General features: G+C 43.9%; 1 protein-coding gene across 1 annotated transcript in view; it reads left to right on the forward strand.

Moving 5' to 3' along the window:
- Window positions 1-23850, forward strand: part of CDH23 (cadherin related 23) — a 2828172-nt gene that overhangs the window by 1984318 nt on the left and 820004 nt on the right. Inside the window, exons 28-31 of the mRNA XM_086919477.1 lie at window positions 1807-1867; window positions 18866-19014; window positions 22049-22184; window positions 22880-23268. Of these exons, the coding sequence (XP_086775603.1) occupies window positions 1807-1867; window positions 18866-19014; window positions 22049-22184; window positions 22880-23268 (735 nt within the window). The remainder of the gene's footprint in view (window positions 1-1806; window positions 1868-18865; window positions 19015-22048; window positions 22185-22879; window positions 23269-23850) is intronic.

Raw genomic sequence — 23850 nt, forward strand, 5'->3', positions numbered from 1 at the left:
GATCACCGACCCCTGCAGTGGCTGATGCAGATGCGGGGGGAAAACCCGAAGTTACTACGCTGGTCCATCTCCCTACAAGGTATGGACTTCACAGTCGAACACCGGCCTGGGCCAGATCACGCCAACGCGGATGGCCTGTCCCGGTTCTTCCGCCTCGACGAGGAGAGTCCCCAAGAGGATGGGTAACTCTCCCCGCCTTCAGCTGGGGGGGACGCATGTTGGACAGGCCACATGAAAGGCCGCTCTCCCCCGGCCCGACCCGGCCTGAGCCCGGTCCCGTAGGTACCACACACCACCCTTGCACGTCCTCCGTCCCCTCAGGGACCCCTGCCCTCGAGCCCGTCAACCTCGTGGGTCCGATCCACTGCCAGCCTACGCGCCCATCCTGGGGCGCCATCTTGGACACTCCACCACGTGGCCACCTGGCCCCCGGCCGACCTCAACCCTGGGCCTGGCCAGGCCTCAGACATCCCGGCACCACCATCCACCCAGGAGGTGAGCGGGCTACTTGGCAAGTCAATGGGAGAAAGAGGTGTCGATGGCTCTCCCCCGCCAAGTGCCGCTCGCCCATCGCCTCCCCGGGCACTGGCTCCACCCCCCTGCTGGGTGTCTGGACCTCCCCATCCCGGACCTCCCGACCTCCAAGTGCGAAGGTCCGGACATCAAAGCACTCCAGCCCTATAACTGGGGCAGCTCCAGAGCAGGAAGGCAGTTGTATCTTGGAGTCGAGAGACGTAAAGAGGAACTCATCCTAGACGGACTACTGGCGCTGCCATAGCTCTGTCCTGTGCACCATCGTCCTGCCTGTTGGCGCTGCCACAGCCTTCGCAACCTTCATCACCTTCATCGTCGTCGGGACCTGCTGGCGTGGCCGCGGACCGTTGTAACCGTCATCTTCACCGGGACCTGCAGGCTCCGCCGCGGACCGTCGTTTTCCTTCGTCCATCTCGGGACCTGCCTGGCTCCGCCGCGGCCCGATCATCTAGAACGCCGAGCTCGAGGATTGAGAGCTATTTTTCACTCATCGGTAACAAGACTGTCCCGCTACCCTTTCCCCAAACCAGAGACTAGAATCGAGGGGACCCCTGAGTCCAGACCTCCTTGTATCATATCATCGTAACCTAAGAATTGCATATAAAGTCTCGTTAACCTTCAGCCTTGTGTGGTGTCCGTCTGTGGGGGGGAAGTTACTCGTCTGTACAGTCGTTGGAGACGGCTCTCCCCGGAGACCTCTCCCCGTAGTCTCGGCCGACCCTCCCGGTCCGTCTAACATGGCCCTTTAAGTGAGGCATTTTGTTTTGGGCCCAGCTGGTACTGGAAATAAGACCCCCCTCCCCCAGCGAGCTCCCTGTAGTCTGCTCTGAGAGGAAAGCAGGCAAAGTGCAGGCGCTGCTGACTATGTCCCGGTGTTACCAAATTAGATGGGGACACCCATTGGTATATTTCCCTGGATCTAGCTATATAATAGCTGCAGCCTCCGGCTTTATCCCTCTCAATTCACGCCCTTGGATGCAGGCCTATGTTCTTGTGTGCTTGCTCATGGTCATAGGCAGCCCCAATCTAGCCATAAATTATGCGTTGTTTCTTAATGAACACTTGCTAGTGACCACTAAGAGCCAATGCCTTTTTGACTGATAGTGAGAGTTTTATTTTGGCACTATGTTACCTCTACATTTAATGGGTCACTCCCGAGTAATCTCTGTTGCAAATATAGACTGCTAGGCAGTGAGTTTCTGCACTCATTTGGTGGACCTGGGTGTTAGGATTTTAATACACTTTTATTTATTTGTGTGTTTACTATAACAGCTGGAGGCAACAGATGCAGACGAAGGCGAGAATGGCAGAGTGTGGTATCGCATAATCAGTGGTAAGTGAAACCCCCCTTCAAACGTTCAGTGGTTGCTTCTGTTTCTGCTTGTGTGTATGTCAAAAAGGTTTTGTTCCCTTGAAATGTCCCACGTTATCACAATCACGTGATCGGCACCCAGGCATGTTTTCTTTAACCACTGACCTTGCCTTGGATTATCTCATGATATTTTTCATGCAATTTCTCATGCATATTACACATACCAAGGTTAGATTCAAATTTACTGAAATGGGAATGTCTCATTGCAAGTAACACACAATAAACGATTTGTTTAAGCAAATGACAATGTGAGGGATTAATCCACACAAATGCTAACGTGATTAGTTGCTTTATCCTAAAGCAGCCGATTGCCTTGACCCAAGCAGATATTTTAAAAATTCTAAAAATCGTACACCTTCTATAGCTATTTCTAGGCTCTCAGCAGCTAAATATGACTTTATTTTTAAATATCTCGTGATACTCCCTTTAAGCATTTGTTTGCTTCTGAAATGCGGTTTTGTCTACAAAGCGTCTCCCATTTTATGTAAAGCTTCTCTCTTCTATTTAATATAGTCATAATTTCGTTCTGAATTGAAACATGGGCCTGTGATTTTTCTCCTTTCATATCACAAAAGCACCTCTTTGACCTAAGCGATAAAAAAAACAGTATCGTTGCTCCTAATGTTGCTATGATCTCCGAGAAATGTGCCTTTATTTATACCACAATGCTTCTCTTATTCCACAAAATGTGGTTCATTTAGCCTACAAATGTGTGTCTCTAGTTCTCTCTAATTTTAAATCAATCAAAAGGTGATCCATTGACAATAAACATTATTGATTCAGAAAAAAACGCATTTGTACCCGTAGTGTGGTGCAGGTGGTATCGTGCAGGAGTACTGGTCTTTCCAGTGGAACCACGTTTTTAGTGAAGTTGCCCTATGAGGGACTGGAACTGTTTCAGACGAATAGGCCACTTTACAACGCATGCAATACAACACATGCAATTACAACACAGACGTTACAACGACTGCGTTGTTACATCGGTTACCATTACAACGCTAGTCGTTTCAACAACTTGCTGTAGATGGTGCTGGATGTTCGAATAGCATAACTTACTGTTTCAACTCCAGTCTGTGCAACAGTAGGGAAGGTGTTTGATTTGAAATCCAACACCTTTTGCCCCCTACAGCCAGTCGGTGTAACGACTTGCGTTGTAATGGTTTGCGATGTAACAACGCGGTCGTTGTAACGACTGCGTTGTAATGGCATGCGATGTATCGCATGCGATGTAAACAATGTTTCCTGTTTCAGACTTGCATTGCTTTGGACAATTTACTCCTGTAGCAAATGTCATCACTTTTTTCCATTGACAACCTGAACTCCGGTTTGCAGGAATGCCATCTGGCCCGCAGGTCCGTTAAATTTTTTCCAGTCGTGGCATACGTAGCATCTGAGAGATTTCTCAAAATCAATAAATTCCTTTCATCTGTCTCTTTCTTGTTCATCAACACAAAGTTTTTCTCGTTGTCTGTTCCAACTTGTTTTTCTTTTACACACATGCACACCACCATTCAGTGGCCGTATTACAGAAAAGGAGTTTCTTCACTTCCTTCCATATTTCTGAAAAACATATGCTAAAAAGAGTTCTTCCTCCTTGTGTTTGTGTGCTATTATCGTTAAACTTAGTGTCTACTTCAAGGATGTCCTCTCAACTTGTTTTCTCTGTCCTTTTTCCCTTGTCCCCCCCAATTAGCCCCATATTGCCTTATGCATTTCTTGCCCCCTTCCCTATCACATCTGTCTGGTGAGAAGTCACGCTCTGCTGTGTAAACATTGGGGCCTCTGTACCACAATCATGGCTCCATCCTACACTGTTTAAAGGGAAAGTTAAGAATGAAATGAAACACCACTTACTACCATTTGCTCTGGATGGAAGTTGTCCTGCTATATTGTTTACCTTCGTCCATATGACAATTTGATTTATCTAACTATTGTGCCTTGACAACATTTCCAGTGGAGTCCACTCCTAGCTGTATTCACAGCAGTTTGGAGCTCTAGCTACTTGGTCATCTCTTCTCTGCTGTGACCTACGCACACCTATATCAGTCATTTCACTCATCTACCTTTCGGCCTATCTTCCTTACTTCTCATTATATTTTACACAAGGTGTTAATCACTGACTATACCCTTTCTCCCTTCTTCCTTACAAAGCCTCAGATGATGCCTTGAACACTTTAGTTATTTAACACGAATTCCCTTCAGTTATCCTCTTCACCTTGAAGGAGTCGGGTTCTATGTTCTAGATCCACTCTGTAATCTCAGGTCGATGGGACTTTTTGTTGATCATTAGGTCTAGTTTTTTGTGGAAGTCCTCTGTCAAGGGTAGGGGAGCATGTCCACCAGGTAGTTAATTATGGGTGTTAACATCATTTTGATGGTGTCTATACAACCCCACCGTGTGATGAATTTGGGTGACCTTGTGTCTAGTAGTTCTTTAACCTTTCTCAGTGTGAGTGTCTTGTTTAGTTCTAGAGTGCCTCTTAGGCTTCTTTTAAATTGAAGGCCCAGGTATTTGACGGCCTTTGGTTGCCAAGCTAGTCCTACGTTGCCCAGTACTTCTTTCGTTGTGTTTGCATTGAGTGGCATATAATCTGATTTGTCCTTATTGAGTTTGTAGCCTGAGTGTTTGGCATAAGTTTCTATTGTATTCATGAGTGCCGGTATGGATTGGGATGGGTCGTTTGTTAGTATTAGTAGATCGCCTGCGTAGGCAGCGATCTTGGCCGTTGTGTTGTTTATAGTTATCCCTTTGATGTCTCTGTTTGCTAAGGTGTCTGTGATCAGAGGTTCTAGTGCTAGTAGAAAGAACAGCGGGGATAGAGGACAGCCCTGTCTCGTTCCTCTTTCTAGTTAGAACAGGGCAGATGACCCTCCTTTTAAGGCTATTTTTGCTATTGGCTTTTTATATAGCGCCATGACTTTCTTTGTGTACTTGCTCCCAACGTTGCACGCCTGCAGGCACTTCTCAAGGAAATGCCAGGCGACCCTGTCCATCGCCTGTTCTGCGTCTAGCGTAATTGCTACAGCCGGGTGGAGTGAGTTGGAGGAGTGTTCAATCACTTGGCACAATAGTCTGGTGTTGTCATGCGACATGCGAGATTTCATGTACCCTACTTTCGTGTTTCAGATTAGCTGAGGTAGTATTTTGTTTAGTCTGGTGGCTAGTATTTTTGCTTATATTTTGCAGTCAAGGTTAATTAGCGATATGGGGTGGTAGTTTTTGGGCCATTGCGGATCCTTACCCTCTTTTGGAATGACAATTATGTCAGCTTGTGACATTGTTTCAGTTATTGTTCCCTCCTCTGCGCAGTGGTTGAAGGATTTGGTCAGGACTGGAATGAGAAGGTCTTTGAACTTCTTGTAACGGGGTGCTGTGTAGCCGTCTGGTCCTGGTGCTTTGTTGTCTTTTAGTGAGTTTATGGCAATTGCTATCTCAGTTTCTTTGAAGTCTTGGCCTATTGTTTTTGCTTCCTCCTCTAGTAACTTGGGCAGGTTGAGTCTTTTTAAGTACTCTGTCATGCCAGCCTTGTCAATGTTGTCGTCTCTTGTGTACAATTCTTTGTAGAACTCCCTGAAAGCTTGTAAGATTTCTGTATGGCTTGTGTGTGTTTTGTTTTGCTGGTCTGTGATGTTAGATATGCTGTGCTGTCTTTGCTTGCCTTTGAGGTATGACACTAGTATTTTCCCTGGCTGTATTGCTTCGCATAGATTGATCTGTTTGTACTTCCTGATCCACAGTCCTGCCCTCTCACTAAAGATTCTGTTGTATTCATATTTCTTTCCTGTAAGGATTAGGAGGAGATTTGAGTTTGAGGTGTTGTTTCTGTGCTGTGTTTCTAGTTGTTTAATGTCTCTTTCTAGCTTGTCTAGCTGCGATTTTGCTTCTCTGTCCCTCCTGGCCTTGATTTCCCCCAGGTTTCCTCTGATGGTTGCTTTCAGGGCCTCCCACAGGCATTTCGGGTCTGTGTCCCCTGTGTCGTTTTCCGTTATATAGTTTTTGATCGCACTCTCAATCGTGTCTTTGTCCTCTTGCTTCGCTATCGTTATATTGTTGAACCGCCATTTGCGGGTAGTGTGTTCGTTGTGTCTGCCTGTCAGGTGTAGACTGATGCAAGAGTGATCTGAGACCGTTCTTGCTGCTATATCTGTGTATTCTGTCAGGTGTGTATGTGATTTTGAGATGAGGAGGTAGTCGATTCTGCTGTATGTTTTGTGCGGGTTGGAGTAGAAAGTATAGTCTCTGGTGTCTGGGTGCTGTAATCTCCATGGGTCTTGTAACTGAAATCTGTTGCAGATATTTTTCAGGGTGTTCTGGGAGGTCGGTGATCTTGTCCGGGAGTTTGACTGTCTGTCTGGTGTATAGTCTAGGACTAGATTGAAATCACCTGCTACGATATTCAGGCTGCTCGTTTAGTTTTTTTCTAGCTTCCTGGTTACCCCTCCCAGAATGCTGTGTCATCTGTGTTAGGTGCATAGATATTGGTTACTGATATTGTTTCTTCTACCCTTTTGAGTAGAGTGTGCAGAAATCTGCCTTCCTCATCTTGTTCTACCCTTTCAATTGTTATTTTGGACTTAGAATTCACTATTGTGATTACTCCTCTCTTTTTCCCTACTGCTGCTGAGCAGGCTAGCTGGCTTAAGCGTGGGGGGGAAAGAAATCGTTAGCAGATCAATCATTTAATTTTCAATTTAGTATGATTCTTAACCGCATCGCTGCTGCGGCGATTTTTGCGCTGTGCGGCTTTTTTTTAAAAACCGCGTTACATGACGAGCTCAGCTCGACATCAGCACCCGCTACCTGACAGTAGAAGCCTGGATCACTCCATTGTCTACAATGGAGTGCTCAACATTCCAATGTTCTAATATACATTAAAAGCACTTGCTGCCCAACCATTCTTATAGCTATGGCGTACTAGAATAGTCTGAATGGTCACACTTGTAGGAGTGTGATGCAGGACCGGACTGGGAACAGAAACTGGCCCTGGCAAACTGCTCAGCCGGACCCCCTGTGGTGAGGAGGAATGCAACCGAGCAGTTTGCGAGGGCCGTTTTTGGACAATTTTGTTACAGGGGGCCGATATTGCCGACCCCCGGTAAAAAAAACGGCCCACCAGGGGCCCAAAACCAGAACCCACCCTAGCGGCCCACCGTGGAAACGCCCGGTGCCCGCAATGGCCAGTCCGGCCCTGGTGTGATGGTTAGAAGTTATGTTGGTACTGTCATTGGCAGCACTGGCAGAGGCAACAGGTGGTGCAAGATGTAGTGGCTTCCTGACGAGTGCTCTGGCACGTATTCATTTTTCCCTATTGAGCACTGAATACATCAAATGAGGATGTTTGCATTATTACGCGCCCTGATCTCTTTGAATGGCTAACTAGAGCATTCGACTCCTAAAGTTGACCGCTCAACTTTAGTATAGGCTGGGCGGCATTCCACGAGCAGCAGTTTCAAACCGTTTGATCTTTTGAGTTATAAACTCATGTTGACAGAGGAAATGACGCAGCTACATAATCATGATTCTTGAGTGACCATTCTTGTACATCTGTTCTCTAGCCTAAGAAAGCCAGGAAGCTGAGATCCATTCGAAGGAGAGTTACATCAATACAAATATTTATAGTTGACTTGATCCGAGAAAAAACACTCGGACTGCCCTGTGTGATTATTACGTGCATGCCAACACCTGGAAGATCGAGATCAAAAACTTAATCAGGGAGATACATTTCTCCTATTCACTTGTTCTGATTTGAAGTGAGAATAATTTTAGGCGGAGACGCTAAATTAAATGGACTTATGCTTGCAAAAGTCCTTTTACTTGAGAACATATCTGAACATTCCTTCAATTCACCCGAGCCTGTGCTTTTTCAATACCCTGGAGCACAGTATTGATTGGGTTTTTGTTTTTGTTTTGACCATTTTAAAATCTAGTAAAGCCTAGTGCACGATATACAGGTATCATGCATGGATTGCAAGCGTCTGAGTCGAAAATAATGTCTGTTTACCTCTCCCTCTGCGAGCCAACAATAGAATACCGTGGGATAGATTTACAATCCCCATGCGCCACTTTTGCGTCACTTTTCCCATGTTAAAAGTGACGCAAAAGTGGCGCAAGGGGCTTGTAAATCTGCCCCCGTATTCTGAGCTTCCCCTGCTGTTTACCTCGGCCCATTGCCTCGCTAGACCTGCCTGTGATAACAGAATGTATATGGAGTTTAAGATTATTCAATATGAACTCAAAGGCTCAATATATTTGTAACGGACTCCTTCAAACCGGCAGTGATAAAGAAGAGCAGACAAATACAGGTCTGCTCAATCAATAGTTCGATAAATCGTCCATGTATTCTGGCAGAAACACCAAAGCTACGAAACAAGGCCGGTGATTTCTCAGTGTGCCATAGCGTTCCACCGCTGTATTTTGTGGCACGAGGAAAGGTGACAAGAACTCTACGCCGCCAAACCCAAACCGATTTTGCAAACACTAACTTCCTGTACGGACAGTGAGAACAGCAGCCTGTTATGTCAGTCAGTTGCCCCAAACCACTTCCCGTTAATGTAGAAAAACAACTTGCTGGCGCAGCTAAAAACTGAGACGCGATGCATCACAGTAGCTTCTGCTGTGGAAGTGAGGCTGGAATAAAGGGGAAGTTTATACACACCCATTGTTGGTGGCTTTAAGGGAAGTGGATACAGGGGCGCATCCATTCTTCAACATGTATGCACCAGGATACAAAGTATTTATCCAGGGGCCTACCCTACCAACTACAGACCCAAAAAAACAAGTATTTGCAATGCCAATAGGGCTCGCCTACTAGAGCAATTGGCTTTGTCATAGTTTTTTTTGTGTTGTGCAATGTTGTACAATAGCATGGCTGCTGTGCACCATGGCGGAACGTTTTTAAAAAGTGTGCTTATTTATGAGAAAAAAAATGTTCAGCCATGCTGCACTGTAGCCTCGCTGCTGCACAACATGGCAAAAAACATTGGCAAACCCTATTGGCTTTGCCAATAATTGTTCAAATGGCAACACCTGCCGGAATTGTTAGACGGTAATAAAGTTCCATGTGTTCTGCTGACAGGCAACCAGGTAGGAGGCACGGGCACGCTTAATGCATTGGGCTTGCAGACTAGGAGGTTGACACCGAGCCTGAGTGGTAGGTACAGTAATGTGCTATCAAATGTGTTTGTTGTAGAAATGCAACGGGGCAAGTAAATAGGGCACAGGCACAAAGCTAGTTCTGTCTGAGCAGACACGTGTAGCTTGAGAATGAAAGTTACATCGGAACTCTCAATTCTCACAGGTCCGCGGGCCTGTCACAGTATTCTGGTACGTGTAGGCTCTATTCTTGTCGTGATCAGTAGGCCCGATTCGTGGGCGAACTTTAGCAAACTGGCTAAGCAGAAGGGATAAACCTTCTCGGCTTCGAAACACAAAGCATGCGATCAGCAGAGACAGAGAACAAAAAAAAACAAGCATTTGCAATGTAATAGGTCTCACATTACCGAAAGTTTGAGCTATTGACGTTGCAAATAATAATTCAAAGCCAATGGCTCAAACATTTAGCAATGTGAGACCTAGCGTTCCAATACCTTCGGGTCGAGTAAACTGCAAAATAAAGATTCGAAATCTACATTGCGGTGTGCTAATGAGCTGCGTTCTTACAAAAACATCTTCATCCTATTGTTTTCTATTTAGAAGATGAGGGGCACATATTGTCTTGTGGGAAGTGGCAGCTAAGCAGATGGCAGTGTCTGCAGGTTATTTTTACACTTCATTTGCCCTCTTCAGGACAGGCAGAATTGCACTCGCTGGGAGCTTGTTTAAAGAGCCAGCATCTCTGCGAGAAATAACACTGCAGATAGCTGCCAGAGACCCTCCCCTCGAAGAATGGACATGAAAGAGGGAGAGTCTGGCATGAAGTAGTAATGAGGCACTCAAGCAGTCTTTGTGGCTTTCTATTTGCTTTCTCTCGTGGCTTTCTTTAAGATTCCCTAATCCCCGAGCTTCAAGTCATCAACGGATATGGACATGGCCTTCCAGAAATCACACTAAACACACACACATCCCATTAGGGCAGAAGCAGCGACTGCTGTAACGTTTTGAAAAAAGAGTTCTGTAAAAGAACAGATGAAGAAAGTAAGCATGAGAAGTCTGTGCTCGTCCGATGCTCCTTAGCTTTGACTGGAAGTGAGGTATCTACTGCCTGAACAACTTAGGAGGCAGCAAAGAAGAGCAATGTAGGAGTGATCCAGTGGTAAGTAGCAGGTGGGATTACACTCGGTGTAATGCCTACAGCAGGTCTTGCAGTCAGCGCATGCGCACTGCCTCGGCTTTATCTAAAAACAAGACTACCAAAAGAAATGAACTGCAGATATTGATAAAAACAATGGTCCTAGTCCTAAATTTAAGGTCGAACATAGCAAGCCTATAATCCTTAGTTCCTTATTTTGAGCTTTAACATCAATTACTCACAGTATTAAATACAATCAATTGACTGATTTATACAACAACCCAGATTAACTTGTTGGGGAATAAAGATTTTTATTCCACCAAATTTCAACAATAAATTAAAGGTTCATTAAATTGTTGACACTTTTGGTCCATAAGGAGGATACTCCTAAGAACGTGCAAGGGAGAGCTGCTCAGGAATTGAAAAGGGGAGTGAAAAGAACAAAAGTTTGTGAATTTTTAAAAACACAGAAAGTTATGGACTGGTTCATTGATTCCAGTCACTTTTTTCTTGGCCACATCTAGTATTCAAACATAGATCTATATCACTAATGTAACAAAATACAAGTTCTTGTGTAGCAAGTTTTTACAGATTAGGGCTATTCGTGGTCCAAGAGGAGTTATGGGGGCGTCAACGTTTCGACCTGACTTAATGCTTGTGGGTTAGTGGGGGCCTCAGCCTGCGGGTCTTCTTCAGGATGGGAGGACCACCTCAGTACCAAGGTGGTGTGAAGCTCCTAGGTATAAATAGTAGCGTGTCGTGTCTACCTCTTTCCTTCACACAACACCAGTAATGTCACAGATATCTGGATCTAGGCGTGGCATCAGTTGGCACCATCAAAGGCAGAGGTGGATGACTTCTGGCATCACACTTTTAATCCTAGTGTTTTGTCAGCATGGAGGTGGTAGCTCCTTGCATTATGGATCCATCCTGCATTCACATTGATGCCATTCATGTCCATTGGTTGAAGACATGGAAATACTTCTGATCTCACAGTAGTGCCAAAACATTGGGGGAACACTGTTATTTTCTTTTCAGTATATGCTTTTTCAAAAGATTAGGCAGCTGATTCTTCATTGCCTCCACCTTTAATAAATGTCTTGGGTTGATTACCTTTCAATATCAAATAGTTATGTGTATCTTTTTTCCTAAAATGTTTTAAATGCTTTAGATAGCATGTGCAGTGTTTGAGTTATTTCATTCCACGATTTATGAGATCTATTACAAAAATGTTTGCAAGAAGCCAACAAGACTTACTGTAAACTGTTAACTTTGCTCCATTAACCTGAGAGATATGTTGACCCCACCACTTCTTTACTTTTATGTTTTATGAATACCATCTCTGAATCTGTCCTCAAACCGTGCACTTTTTGCCTCCATCCCCTTCTTCTGTTAGTCTGTCCTAGTTCCATTAAAAAATGCATTTTAGTACAACTTCCTTGTTCACATTCGCTATTTGTCCTCTACATAGTTCTCTTTTACCGTGGTTATATGATGAAAGCGCCTTGTTCATCCGAATGAAATATAACTTCTTGTAAATTGACTTGCAGAACTTCGGTAATCTGTGATGTTGCACCTTTACATTAACTCAATTAAGTTATTTATAAATAGACTCTTACCTTTTTCAGTCCCAATTCGCAATATATATGTCCACAGACAGTCCACCTTACTACTTATCTTCTAATAGAAGACCTTTTTGTTACAGCATTGTGTGGCGTTATCACTTCCCGACAGGAGACCCATAACATTAGCCGCAAGTCATACAGAAAGAATAACCTTGCATACACTTCCATTTATCTATGAGAGTACACCTTGGGAAGGTCTCCTATCTGAGCAGCTTTAATTATCTCTTGATTTAGTCATTCTTCTTTGGGCATTTTCCTTTTTCATAAATCTTTTGATAGCATGCCTCCCGGCCATACTGGATAAATATTTCTTCCCAGAGTGTGTGGTCCCATAACATACGAAAACTTGTCTTCTCTTAGAGACACTCCACACCTGAAAGGAAGGAAGTTCTGAATATTGGGGTCACTCTCAGGAAGCTCTGATCAAACAAAACTAGATGAAATGGCTTGATTGCTATGGATGAGGTAGACACAGAGGACCATGAATGAGAACCTCTTGATGACTGCAGCATTAAATGGTACAAACAGTTGCAAAGTCGCAGACTGCAACTTATTATCTGTCATCAGGATTACCTTCGACTAAATCCGAAGGTCTCTTGATAATCCCACTTTTCTATTCACTTTGGCTCAAAATCACAGACAATTTAGCGGCAACCCACAGCCATCTTTTTCACAGCTCCAAATTCAGGCATGCCTTGCCTAGAATTTCCAAATTCTCCACAGGTCTAAGCGTACCTCGGTTACTCTGGCAATAGCACGCACGTCTGTTAGAATAGAAGCCCTTGCACACTCTGACTGTCAGTGTCATCATGCCCATTTGTTTGACTTATATCCGTCTCTGTCCGCCCAGCCCAATGGATTCGAATTCCACATCTGTGAGTCCATGGGAGGAGTTGCAGGTATTTTTATTTGTGTCATTCCTTCATAGAGGGTGGCTCCTTCCCCATCACCAGGCTATGACACCGGAGGCAACAGAGATCCTAATCAGCGGGTCAAACCTTTGTACCTGTGCCTGAGTCTACTGATCCTCTTTGAGTAAAACACATTCTCTTCCCTTTAACTGTGAGCCTTCATTTCTCCTTAAAATATGTGATGAGTTGTGACATGTAGCATAAGTGTGCTGCATGGTGTGTGAGCTACTTGTCTGGAAGTGCATCTCCTGTATTCATTGGGTCCTCCCTTGAGGACATGATAATTGGACCGCAAAAAGAGGCTTCAGCTTCCCATTATCTAGTTGTACATGACTTTCCTCAGGTAGCTTCCCTTTCAGAGGAGTTACCGCCTCCGAGAAGGCAGAGGGGGAACATATTTAGTTCTTGGCAGTCCTGAGGCCTGCTGGAGAACAACTGACGATAGGAAGCAGTTTTGCTAACACCCAAAGGATACCAGATATTGCGAAGGACTAGCAACTTTGACCCATGGCTCAGCATTTTCCATAGGTCTCCATGCTATTGTCCCTGAATTAATACTTTTAAAGTGTTTGGGGTCTTTTCTCTGTCCCATTAGTGGGTGGAATGTTCTGGTTAATTTATTTGTTCATTACTTCTAACTACCCTACATCTCCTCAATGCAAATAAAGACTTTTTTAGGACTTTATGTAGCTCCATTTACTGTAATGAGCCAGTACTCTTCCTGGAACTGGCATTGAGGGGTTGACAGTGACAATAGAGTGAGTTCAATAATGAACTCAAGAATAAGAAATTAATTTTAAGAATTTAATAGATTTGGGGCTAAATGTTATCTTTTTATTTAATTTTTGGTTTCTAGGACCAATGTTCCCTCTAATTATTTTCCTCTGTGTGCGGCAGAGTAAGGACTCTGTGCGCTGCAGCCAAGGCTATGTGCGCCAAGAACCAGACCGCGCGTGTAGACCAGGGCTTTGGATGGGATCAAAAAACTAGGGGTCTCTCAAAGGGGGCGTAACCAGGGCTCGAGTCGGGGTACCACACGGGTGAACGGTGTCCCCCCACTTATTTTAACTTATTTTACCTGGTGGACGCCGTCCCCCCTGCAAAGATGCCCTTGCTGAGGAATAAAGTGTATTCTTGCCATTAACTGCTTTTAATAAGGCTTATGGGAGGTTAGTGTCTTTATATTGGGTATGTTTTTGCATGCAGACTGCTCACAGCAGACGGTGCACGCTACTGCTACCTCTGCAACAGAGGGCAGACTTTGGGCCAGTACGCAAGACTCTTTAGAAGCGTGCGTCGCTGCTGCCTTGGACAGGAACGCTGCTCCGGGACCCATAGAGGATTAGTGTTGAATGAGTATAGTGAAACATGCAAGTACATTTTAAGCGGTGGATAGGTTAGTCAGTTATTTAGATTTGGAATGATAGCAGAAGGATAGAGGAGGAAAAAGGTTTGTATTTATATAGCGCTTGTAAAACCCTGATGGGGTGTTGAAGCACGCTACTCCGAAAGCCCATAAAGGATTAGTGGTGAATTAGTATAGTTGAATATGGAATTTGAGAAGTAAACATGTTAGTCTGTTAATTTTGATTGAAAAGGATAGTGGAGGGATAAAAGAGTGAGGGATTTTTTGTTGTTTTGTTTTTAGGTCTTAGCAGTAGGAGGAGGCTTTTGGATGAGTAAAAAGGAGTTTTGGAGGGGAGGAGTCAGAGGGAAGAGTTTAGGAAGGTTTGTTTTGGGGAATAGGTATAGTAGAAAGAGGTGTCAGATGATACAAGGAGTTATGACGCAACCTTACTACATACACTGAGTCCAACTGCATTTCACACTGTGCATACATTATGGCGTATTAGTAACTTTGAAATACATTTGGAATGGTTAATTGAGGGGACATTGACTTTAATATGGTGAGTATTGCAACAGTGTGTCTCCCCCTCCCCAAAACCATCAAACAAAAATAAATTTTGGGATGCTTATTTATTTTATGCTTATTGTTAACGAATGTTAGCATGCCTGACTGACCAAAGAGAACTTATTTTCCTCATCAATAGAATGCCCCTTAAAGATATCAATTGAAGACAACAATATTCTTAAGGAAAGTTTTTGCAACGTCCATCACAGTGTTTTCCCTGTTTGTGCCGTGACTGGTATCTCGTTTATCTAGTCAAAAAGAATCCATCATATGCACGTGTACATTCACCTGCGTACATGTACATACAGGGTCAAGTGATAACTGAATAAACTGGGTGGCATGATGCATAAAATACGGTTAAACAGTGGTGGTGTAAACGTCCTCTAGCAGGAAACTTCGCCCTATGGCTTAACTCATTTCACACCGCACACAACTACAAAGTAGGATCACTCTATTTGAATCGACACATGCCGCCGACATGCGTGGAGATAGTCACATACATTTAGAGTATTAAAAGCAAGGCCCTCGCAACGCCAATCATGCACACACCTGAGAGCACAAACCTGAGCACAACCCTGAGAGCAACCAGATACTGACCACAGGCACCATTGCGACTCAGTTACAACCGAAAGTAGTTTACCTCTTCACTAGGGTGACCAGGCGTCCCCGTTTTGCCAGGACAGTCCCAGTTTTTAACTAGCTGTCCCAGCAAATTTCAAGAAATGTAGCTCATGTCCCCGTTTTTAAAGAGGGTCGACTGAAAACGGTGGGAGGTGTTTTTTATGTTTTACAAATCAGGGATAGTTAGCAATTGTTTCAAGAAAGCTATTTAATTAACAGACAAGCTACTGGGTTTAAAAATTGCATTTTATGTATGTTCTTACTGCTGGCTGTTCTGTAATCCTCTGCTGAGGAGCGCTCTTGTCGCTTGAAGTAAAATTGTAGTCCTTCTTCTATTTTTCTGAAATGTCCCTGTTGTTGGCTTTAAAATTCTAGTCACCCTACTCTTCACTTGTTTCTGCGACTGTGATGCTTTGGATGTGGTCCACTGTTGGCTCTGCATGAGGCCAACACCCTCTCCTTGGAATGTGTCAGTTGGGATGGAGGCGCGCACTCAAATGGCACCCAGTTTGTCAAGCCGCAACACCCGCTCCCCCCGCCCCCACACCCCCTCCCCTTCTTCCCCATTTTGTCTGACGGTGTTACTTTTATATGAGGCTACTTCTGCAATGAGCCTCCCGGCCAAACCTGGCGCCCCCTGTTGTTGGCTCGAAAGGCTTTGTATGCCCTGGAGACTGGGTTCACCTGCCGAACCAAATGTAGCTCTGCACAAGACCCGCCACCGTAAGGACATGGGCAATCACTGTGCTCCCTTCGGTTGCGACAGTCAGGGAGCAGGGGCACGCTCGTGGCCCCCTCTGTGAGACAGGAAGGCCCATTGGCCTGAAACGGGAGCATGTAGGCAGACCCCCTGGGCAGATGCGCCGCCTGCCAGCCATCGTCATGGACATGGGCAGGCGCTCTGCCCCTTATGGTTACAAAGCCCCAAAAACTGAATGTGTACTCGCGAACCAAGAAATTACCATTTTTCGCGCCACCGCCGCTTTTAAAACGCGAGTGGCGGCGGCGTGAAAAACTGTGGGGCATATTACCAACAACTAGCGATAATTATCGCTATGTTGGTTTAGCGGCGATATTTTTATCGCCGAGCTGCGGCGATTTTTATTGCCTAGGAACCTTGCTATTATCAAGGTTTATCTCCTAAGCGATAAAAATCGGCCGATATTCATGCATTACCGAGCTAATGCTCTTATCCACCTACCATTGGATAACATGGCTAAAAACTGCTCAGGGGCAGGTGTTAGCTTTTGGAGATATTCGCGCTTAGCGCGAATATCTCCAAAAGTTGGTAATAGGAGATAGCGATGTTAGCGACTGTTTCCAGTCGCTAACATCTTGGCACGCCCACTTTGCATGTCATTAGTGATAAATTTCACTGACATGCAGAGCGGGGCCCAAGATGGTCACTATCTCCTACTAGCTGTCGCTAACTGGTGTTAGCGACAGCTAGGTAATATGAAGATAATTTTATCTCTGCTTTCTTGGTTTTTAAAGCCAGAAAAGCAGAGATAAACCCCCTTGATAATATGCCCCTGTAATTTTCTGCTCTCCCGGGATGTGTGTGCGCTTCGCTGAGGACTCTGCGCGCTCGGGGTCACTAAGGTGCGCACGCGCACCTTAGCGGCCGACACTGTCTAGGACCAAATATCACATATTCTTGATAATATTAATTACTGAATGTGTACGGGATATAATGTCAGAAATGCTATAAAATAAATTATTTGCAAATCAATGACGATTTTTTATGTAATTAATGGAACTTGGAATACTTGTCTTAGCGCTAACTGTCATTGAAACTAGACCAGAGGTGGTAATGACTATGGTGTAGATGTAAAAAGCCATGTTTTTAGCAATTTTCTAAACAATAGTCTGCTGGTTTGATTTCTCAGACTGATGGGCAGAGTGTTCCATAGTTTAGTGGCCAGATGGAAAAAACATCTGCCATCCCATTTTACGGTCTTCACCCTGGGAACAGCGAGTAGAGAGGCAGTCTATCATCTGAGGTTGCGTTGTGGAACGTGCCATCTGATATGCTTACAGAGATAGGCAGGTCCAGCCCGTGCAGTGTCTTCTGCACAATGTACATTAAGTTGACTTGGATCCTTGCTTGGACTGGGAGCCAGTGCAGGTCTTGAATACTTTGGGATACAGACCTGAATTTGAGAATTTTAAACAGTAGTTGTTCAGCTGCATTTTGTAATGTTTGCATCTTGTGTATAGTCCTCTTGTTTGCTCCTGAGTAGAGGGCATTGCAATAATCGATTTTTGATAGCACCAGTGCAACAACGACAGTTTTCCTAAGATCCACAGGAAGGAAAGGCATCATTTTTCATAGAATCTTTAGCGTAAAAAAACACGATGATGTATTACAGTTAACCTGATCAGAAAATGATAAGTGGTCATCTAGAGTGACACCGATATGTTTTATCTTTTTTACTGGCAATGGGCAAGGCCCAGCTGCTTCCGGCCACCAGGAGGAGTTCCAGAAACAGGTATCCTTGCCAAACAATACCACTTCAGTTTTGTCAGTATTCAACTTTAAGCAATTGTCACGCATCGAGCTGATAATATGAACCATACAATCATTAAATTTAGTTGCCACGTCCTCAGGCTTTGAAGATAGACACAACACTATTTGAGTGTCATCTGTATAACAAATGGCAGTAAAGCAGTGAGAGCATATGAGTTTGGCCAATGAGGTGACATAGACATTGAACAAAATTGGAACTAATGAAGATCCCTGGGGCACCCCGCACGGTAGGGCGTAAGGGGGAGATTTATGTTCTCCCATCATTATGGTTTGTTCTCTGTCAGTTAAATAGGATCCAAGTATATTGGAGGCTTTGCCTGTGACCCCTATTTCAGACAGGTGATGGATGAGTATTTAGTGATTAACTGTATCAAACATGGCTGAGAGGTCAAGCAAAATTAGTATCTCCTGGATCCTGAGTTTAATGAGTATTTCTAACTGTGTGTAGTCCTAACCTACCTGCCATCTCCGGAGGTAATGCTTCTGTGCTATTGCACAAAGGGCTTAATGTGGTTAATCAGTTGGAGTGTGGTACCTAACAGCTGATGCTTTTGGAATCTACTGGTTAATGACTGGTAGAGCTTTATCTATGAATTCAAACTTTGAAGATTTAGGAGGTCAGCGTTTTTCTGTAGTCAACGATGTCCTCCAGACTGAATATTTGGAGTGGGCTTGGTAGTGCAATGTCGAGCAGTGACAGTTTTGAGAGTGATTTTATCGTCAGGCCTCTTTAATTTTCTGCACAAAGCTAGCCATCTAGGTTTGGGTGTAAGACAAACATGTACATGATACAACTAGGATATTTTTTTAATATATGTTGCTGCAGTAATATTGTGTAACTATGCCTTGCTGTACTGTACATTACTAGGTTGAGAACTAGTCCTGGATAAAATCTAACGACTAGCTTAATTCAATCTAAGAGTGTGCACGCTGAAACAGTGAATCCGGGTTGCTAATTAATAGGCTATGCATACGTTGCTTTGGTTATTCACACTGCTTTTCTTTCCCTGCAAAGTACCCCACCCTCTGCCAGATAACGAAAAATGAAGCAGCTGCCCACTACAAAGCAGTTACCTGCCCAGTAGTTTTGGCACTTTTCTTTTAATTGTATTTTATGTATTTTCTTTAACAGGAAACGAAAACAACAACTTTCAAATCAATGTCAGCAGTGGACTGGTCATGCGGGGTCCGCGTCCTCTAAACAGAGAAAGCAATTCTTCCCACGTTCTGGTTGTGGAAGCGTACAACAGTGACATGGGCCCGATGAGAAGCTCAGTCAGGGTAAGGGTCGCCAATCGCTTACCTGGTATGCATAAGGTACACTTTCTTCACCTTCCACCGATTCCTCCTTTAGGATGAGACCTCAGTCAGGGTAAGGTCGCCAATCGATTACCTGGCATGCGTAGGGTACACTTTCTTCACCTTCCACCAATTCCTCCTTTAGGATGAGACCTCAGTCATGGTAAGGTCGCCAATCGTTTACCTGGCATGTGTAAGGTACACTCTCCACACCTTCCACCCATTCCTCCTTTAGGATGAGACCTCATTCAGTGTAAGGTCACCAATCACTTACTTGGCATGCGTAAGGTACATTTTCTTCACCTTCCACCAATTCCTCCTTTAAGATGAGACCTCAGTCAGGGTAAGGGTTGCCAATCACTTACCTGACTTGCATAAGGTACACTCTCTTCACCTTCCAAAGATTCCTCCTCTAGGATGAGACTTCAGTCAGGGTAAGGTCGCCAATCGTTTACCTGGCATGCCTAAGGTACACTCTCTTCACCTTCCACCGATTCCTCCTTTAGGATGAGACCTCAGCCAGGGTAAGGATCGCTAATCGCTTACCTGGCATACATAAGGTACAATTCCTTGACCTTCCACCAGATACCTTCTCTAGGATGGGGACCTCGTCACCTTTCTTGATCTTGTCAGCTCATTTCCTCCTAGTATAATTAAAGAATGCACTTGTTGATGTTTTATTTGTTACTATTTTGATTTTGCATACTTTGTTGTTGCTGCATTAGAAGCACTTCACCTAGGCTAGATTAGATACATTTGTGCCATTGTCAGTACATTTTGCATCAATGCCGGCACCAACTGTTGCATTGCAAAAATGTTATTTGCAGCAGATAATCAAAAGTTTGTTCTACTGCTCAGTCAGTGCAAATATCAGCGCAAAAACTGTGCGATACTAGTGTAAATGTATGCAATCTGATGAGCGCTCTGTAATCTGCTGCCTTCCAGACAATTAAATAATGAAAGAAAATCCTCCCTACCACCTCTATTGTCCCATCCTTCAGCTTCCAGGGTGCTCCATAGAAGAAGGCACTGTGCTGATCAGTTTCACAAAACATACATTTTGCCAGTAGTTGCAGGCGATGGGCACCAGCTCTCATTGTTGTGGACTAGAGCATACTTTTCATATCAGACTTTGACCAGAACTAGAGACAGAAAGGCAGAAAACATAGGAATATAACGACTAAAGGAGTTTCCAGGAATAAGAAAATAGTCTGCAAGAGTGGCGTTAAGGCCGGAAGGGTAGGGTGGTGGAAGAAACAGGCAGAAAGTTTTAATATTCGGCAACTACGGCACCATAATAGGCGGGCTCCTGAAATGTTCTTTGGGTCCTAGCCCTTAATATTTTCCAAGGTAATCTCTGCATTATTGCAGTACATGAAAAGACAACTTTGCCATCTTTTTATAGGAAGACAGAAAATCCTGATGTGTGGATTATGCGTTTATTTCTGAAAATACTGTGCCAAACCAGCAATGCGCAATACGAGTTTGTTTGAAAATATTCGTTAGGCATCGCCAATGACATGGGTGAAACAATTTACATTTTAAAATGCACACAAATCACTGGCATTTCTTGTAAAATGGTTGAGAAATCATTGCGATGAAGATAACTTCAAAAAATAGCCATGAAGAAAATAATTTCCAATGTAAAAAGAAGAACAAATACAAATAGCCATGAAGAAAATAATTTCCAATGTAAAAAGAAGAACAAATACAATAAAATACAGTCAAACTATGGTATACCCTGTCTGTCCCATTCACACGAGGGTGAGAATGTAATTGATCAATGGAGAAGGGGAGAATAGAGGAGGAAGGCAGAGGGAAGAAAGGGGAGTGGTAAGGGATGAGAAGGAAGACGCATTCACACTCATTTTGGAGAATTAGCTTCATGGTTCTTTTAATGTATGATCTAACTGCCCTTTCTTTTGCGTCATTCCAGCCTTTTCCTAAATCTGGAATTTGCTGTTTTTAGCAACGATTATAAAAGTATATGTCTTTGACAGTCATAGGCAGGGAAGGCAGGGAAAAGAGACTGTTAATGTGCCATTTTTTGAATATTGTGGGAGGTCTTCACCAGTTTTGCACCTCTAAAGACATGCACATATTTCATGACATACCCACATTGCAGGTTGACATAGGCAGGGTCTTTAATCATCAGCCCCGAGCCTTTTTTTCAGCAGATTGGCTTTGAATGTATGTGGCCATAACTCCCAAGTTGGGTCCAAAGCTTATGGAGGCCTGAACATCTACCCCTGCTCCATACAAGTCAGTAGATCAGGATCACCTACACCACTGGCAGCCTCTGTTTCCAAAGCTATTGGCCATTGAGTAGGTGTATATTGTTGATCTGTTTCTATTTTACACACAAGATTAAGGGATCTCTTAGTAAGACTATGGGTTGTCTAAGTTGCAAAGTTCAAGGCTGTCAGGAGGGACTTCTTGACACCCAGAGACTGCTTAGGAAGTGTCACGGAACACCAGTCCAGGATCTGCACCTCGCAGATAGTGTTTTCATTTCCCTCAGCCCTAGTTAAGATACATTTTGGTATTTTTTTTATTATTTTTTTACAATTTTATTATCTTTATTATATTTTCATGTGGCTTTCTGGCTTACATTTGTTTCCCTGTGGTGTGAGTAGAACTGTAAACAAATTTCCTTAGGATAGCTTCTTAGCATTCCACAGTTAACGGCAGGATGCACTGTATATTTATTTCATCCTGCTTAAAATGTGTGTGCAACTTGCACTTGTAGAGTTGAATCTCAGCAGTGCTTAATCAGCCTTTTGTCCGTCAAAGGTCGCCAAAACATGCTCTATTGGTCATCAGTAATGCTTATTAATGAAGACCCACACACTATTTCGTTTGGGATGAATCCTACATATGTGATCAATATTATTGCTCGTGTATTCTTGAATATACTGGTTTAATACGAGTCTACAATGCACGACTTTATACGAAATTTAAATGTAACACGTCTGTTTTGTCGATGCTTGATCTGCTGTACGTCTTCTTTTTCCAGGTTCTCGTATACGTGGAAGACGTCAACGACGAAGTGCCCGTCTTCACCCAGCAGCAGTACAACCGCCTGGGGCTGCGGGAGACGGCAGGCATTGGAACCTCCGTCACCGTTGTGCGAGCAACAGATCGCGACACAGGTAGGAAACCCGTGGGGAACGCTGGGAACTTTCAAATAGATGCTAGGCACCCTCCAGATAGGCTGAAAAAACATCAAATGGAGTGACACCTGGAGAAATGTGTACATTAAATACACAACCTCTGATCAAACATATAAACTGTGAAAGACCAATAGTTCCTCACCAGGCCTCCTCTGAACTGGAACAGGTTTCCTGCTGCAAGCAATCAACATCCGTGTATTCATAGACTGTTCAGTTCAGTTCATAAACGTTATTCCGGTATGTATAAAACACCCCTACAAGTTTACAGACATCCAAACTGATTGCATTATGCATACAAAAACAAAACAGATAACATCTGATGTGCAACATGGGGCCAACATTGATCACATCTAAAAACGTGCATACATTAAAGCTGACATGAAAAATATCAAGTAGTAAAAGACAAAGCAGATGACACACAGTCAGCAACATGGGTCCAACGTTAATCACATTTAAAACGCATGAAATATTATATTTAAAAAGACAGCTCAAATTTTTAGATTCATAGACTGGTTTCAAAGTAGAGTTAACATTGTTGTCATGGTCTGATACATATTTGCTTTCAGACTTCAAAGGAAGTCTAAAAATAATGTTGATTTAAAGCCCTTGGAATGTCCTACAGCGAAGACTGAAAAATAATTGAATGTCCCTCGTCTTCTCACCACTAACTGCAGGAGATGGAGGCCTCGTGATTTACACGATTGTGTCTGGCTCGGATGGCAGATTTGGAATGGATGAGAGCACAGGCCTCCTCACCACCATTGATTACCTTGACTTCGAGACCAAGACCAGCTACTATATGAACGTGTCTGCTACTGACCAGGCTCCCCCATATAATCGGGGCTACTGCACCATTTACGTCACCCTGCTGAACGAGCCAGATGAAGTGGTCCAGTTCTCCAGCTCCGAGTATCAGGCAGTCATTCTGGAGAACATTGCCACTGGCACTGAGGTGGTGCGAGTTCAGGCGCGATCCATCGACAACCTTAACCTGCTCACCTATCGGTTCGATGTCAATACCAATGCTCAGGCCCTGTCACTCTTCAAGATAGATGGAGTAACGGTAAGTTTCATCGGCCCACCATGTGTGACAGGAGAAGGTTGCATGCATGATAACAGATTCCTCAGGCACGTACTAGCCTCTGAGAGGGCAGGATGCAATATCTTATGCTCTGTGAAGAATTTGATCACGTTTGTTGCATTTTTAAATGTGGGGAAATATCATAAATATTCTGTCTATTCTGAGTATGATAAATATTAGTATCACGATATTAAGCATACATTAACATGGTGGTGGTGATGATTTTGAAGTTACAAAGAATATTGATGACATTGATGATGATGACTTTTCCTCAGAAGTGACAACCACTAACCAAGCAACCTTGATAGTTAATCAGCTTGGCAGTGGTAACAGTCACAAAATGCATCGGTAATTCAACCCATGACAGGATCATGGGGGGGGGGGGGCGCAGTTTCTTTAAAAATGAAACATACGAAGACGTTCCCAAAACAAATGCTGTGCCTATGGGGCTAATAATGAAGAAACACATCATTATGGGTCATATGTTGGAGGCCCAATACAGGTCGGTAACGGCCGAAATTACCGAATTTCGGCCGTTACCGACCGTATTGGGCATTTGAGATG

Source organism: Lissotriton vulgaris, chromosome 5, assembly GCF_964263255.1.
Source record: "Lissotriton vulgaris chromosome 5, aLisVul1.2, whole genome shotgun sequence".
Taxonomy (NCBI): Eukaryota; Metazoa; Chordata; class Amphibia; order Caudata; family Salamandridae; genus Lissotriton; species Lissotriton vulgaris.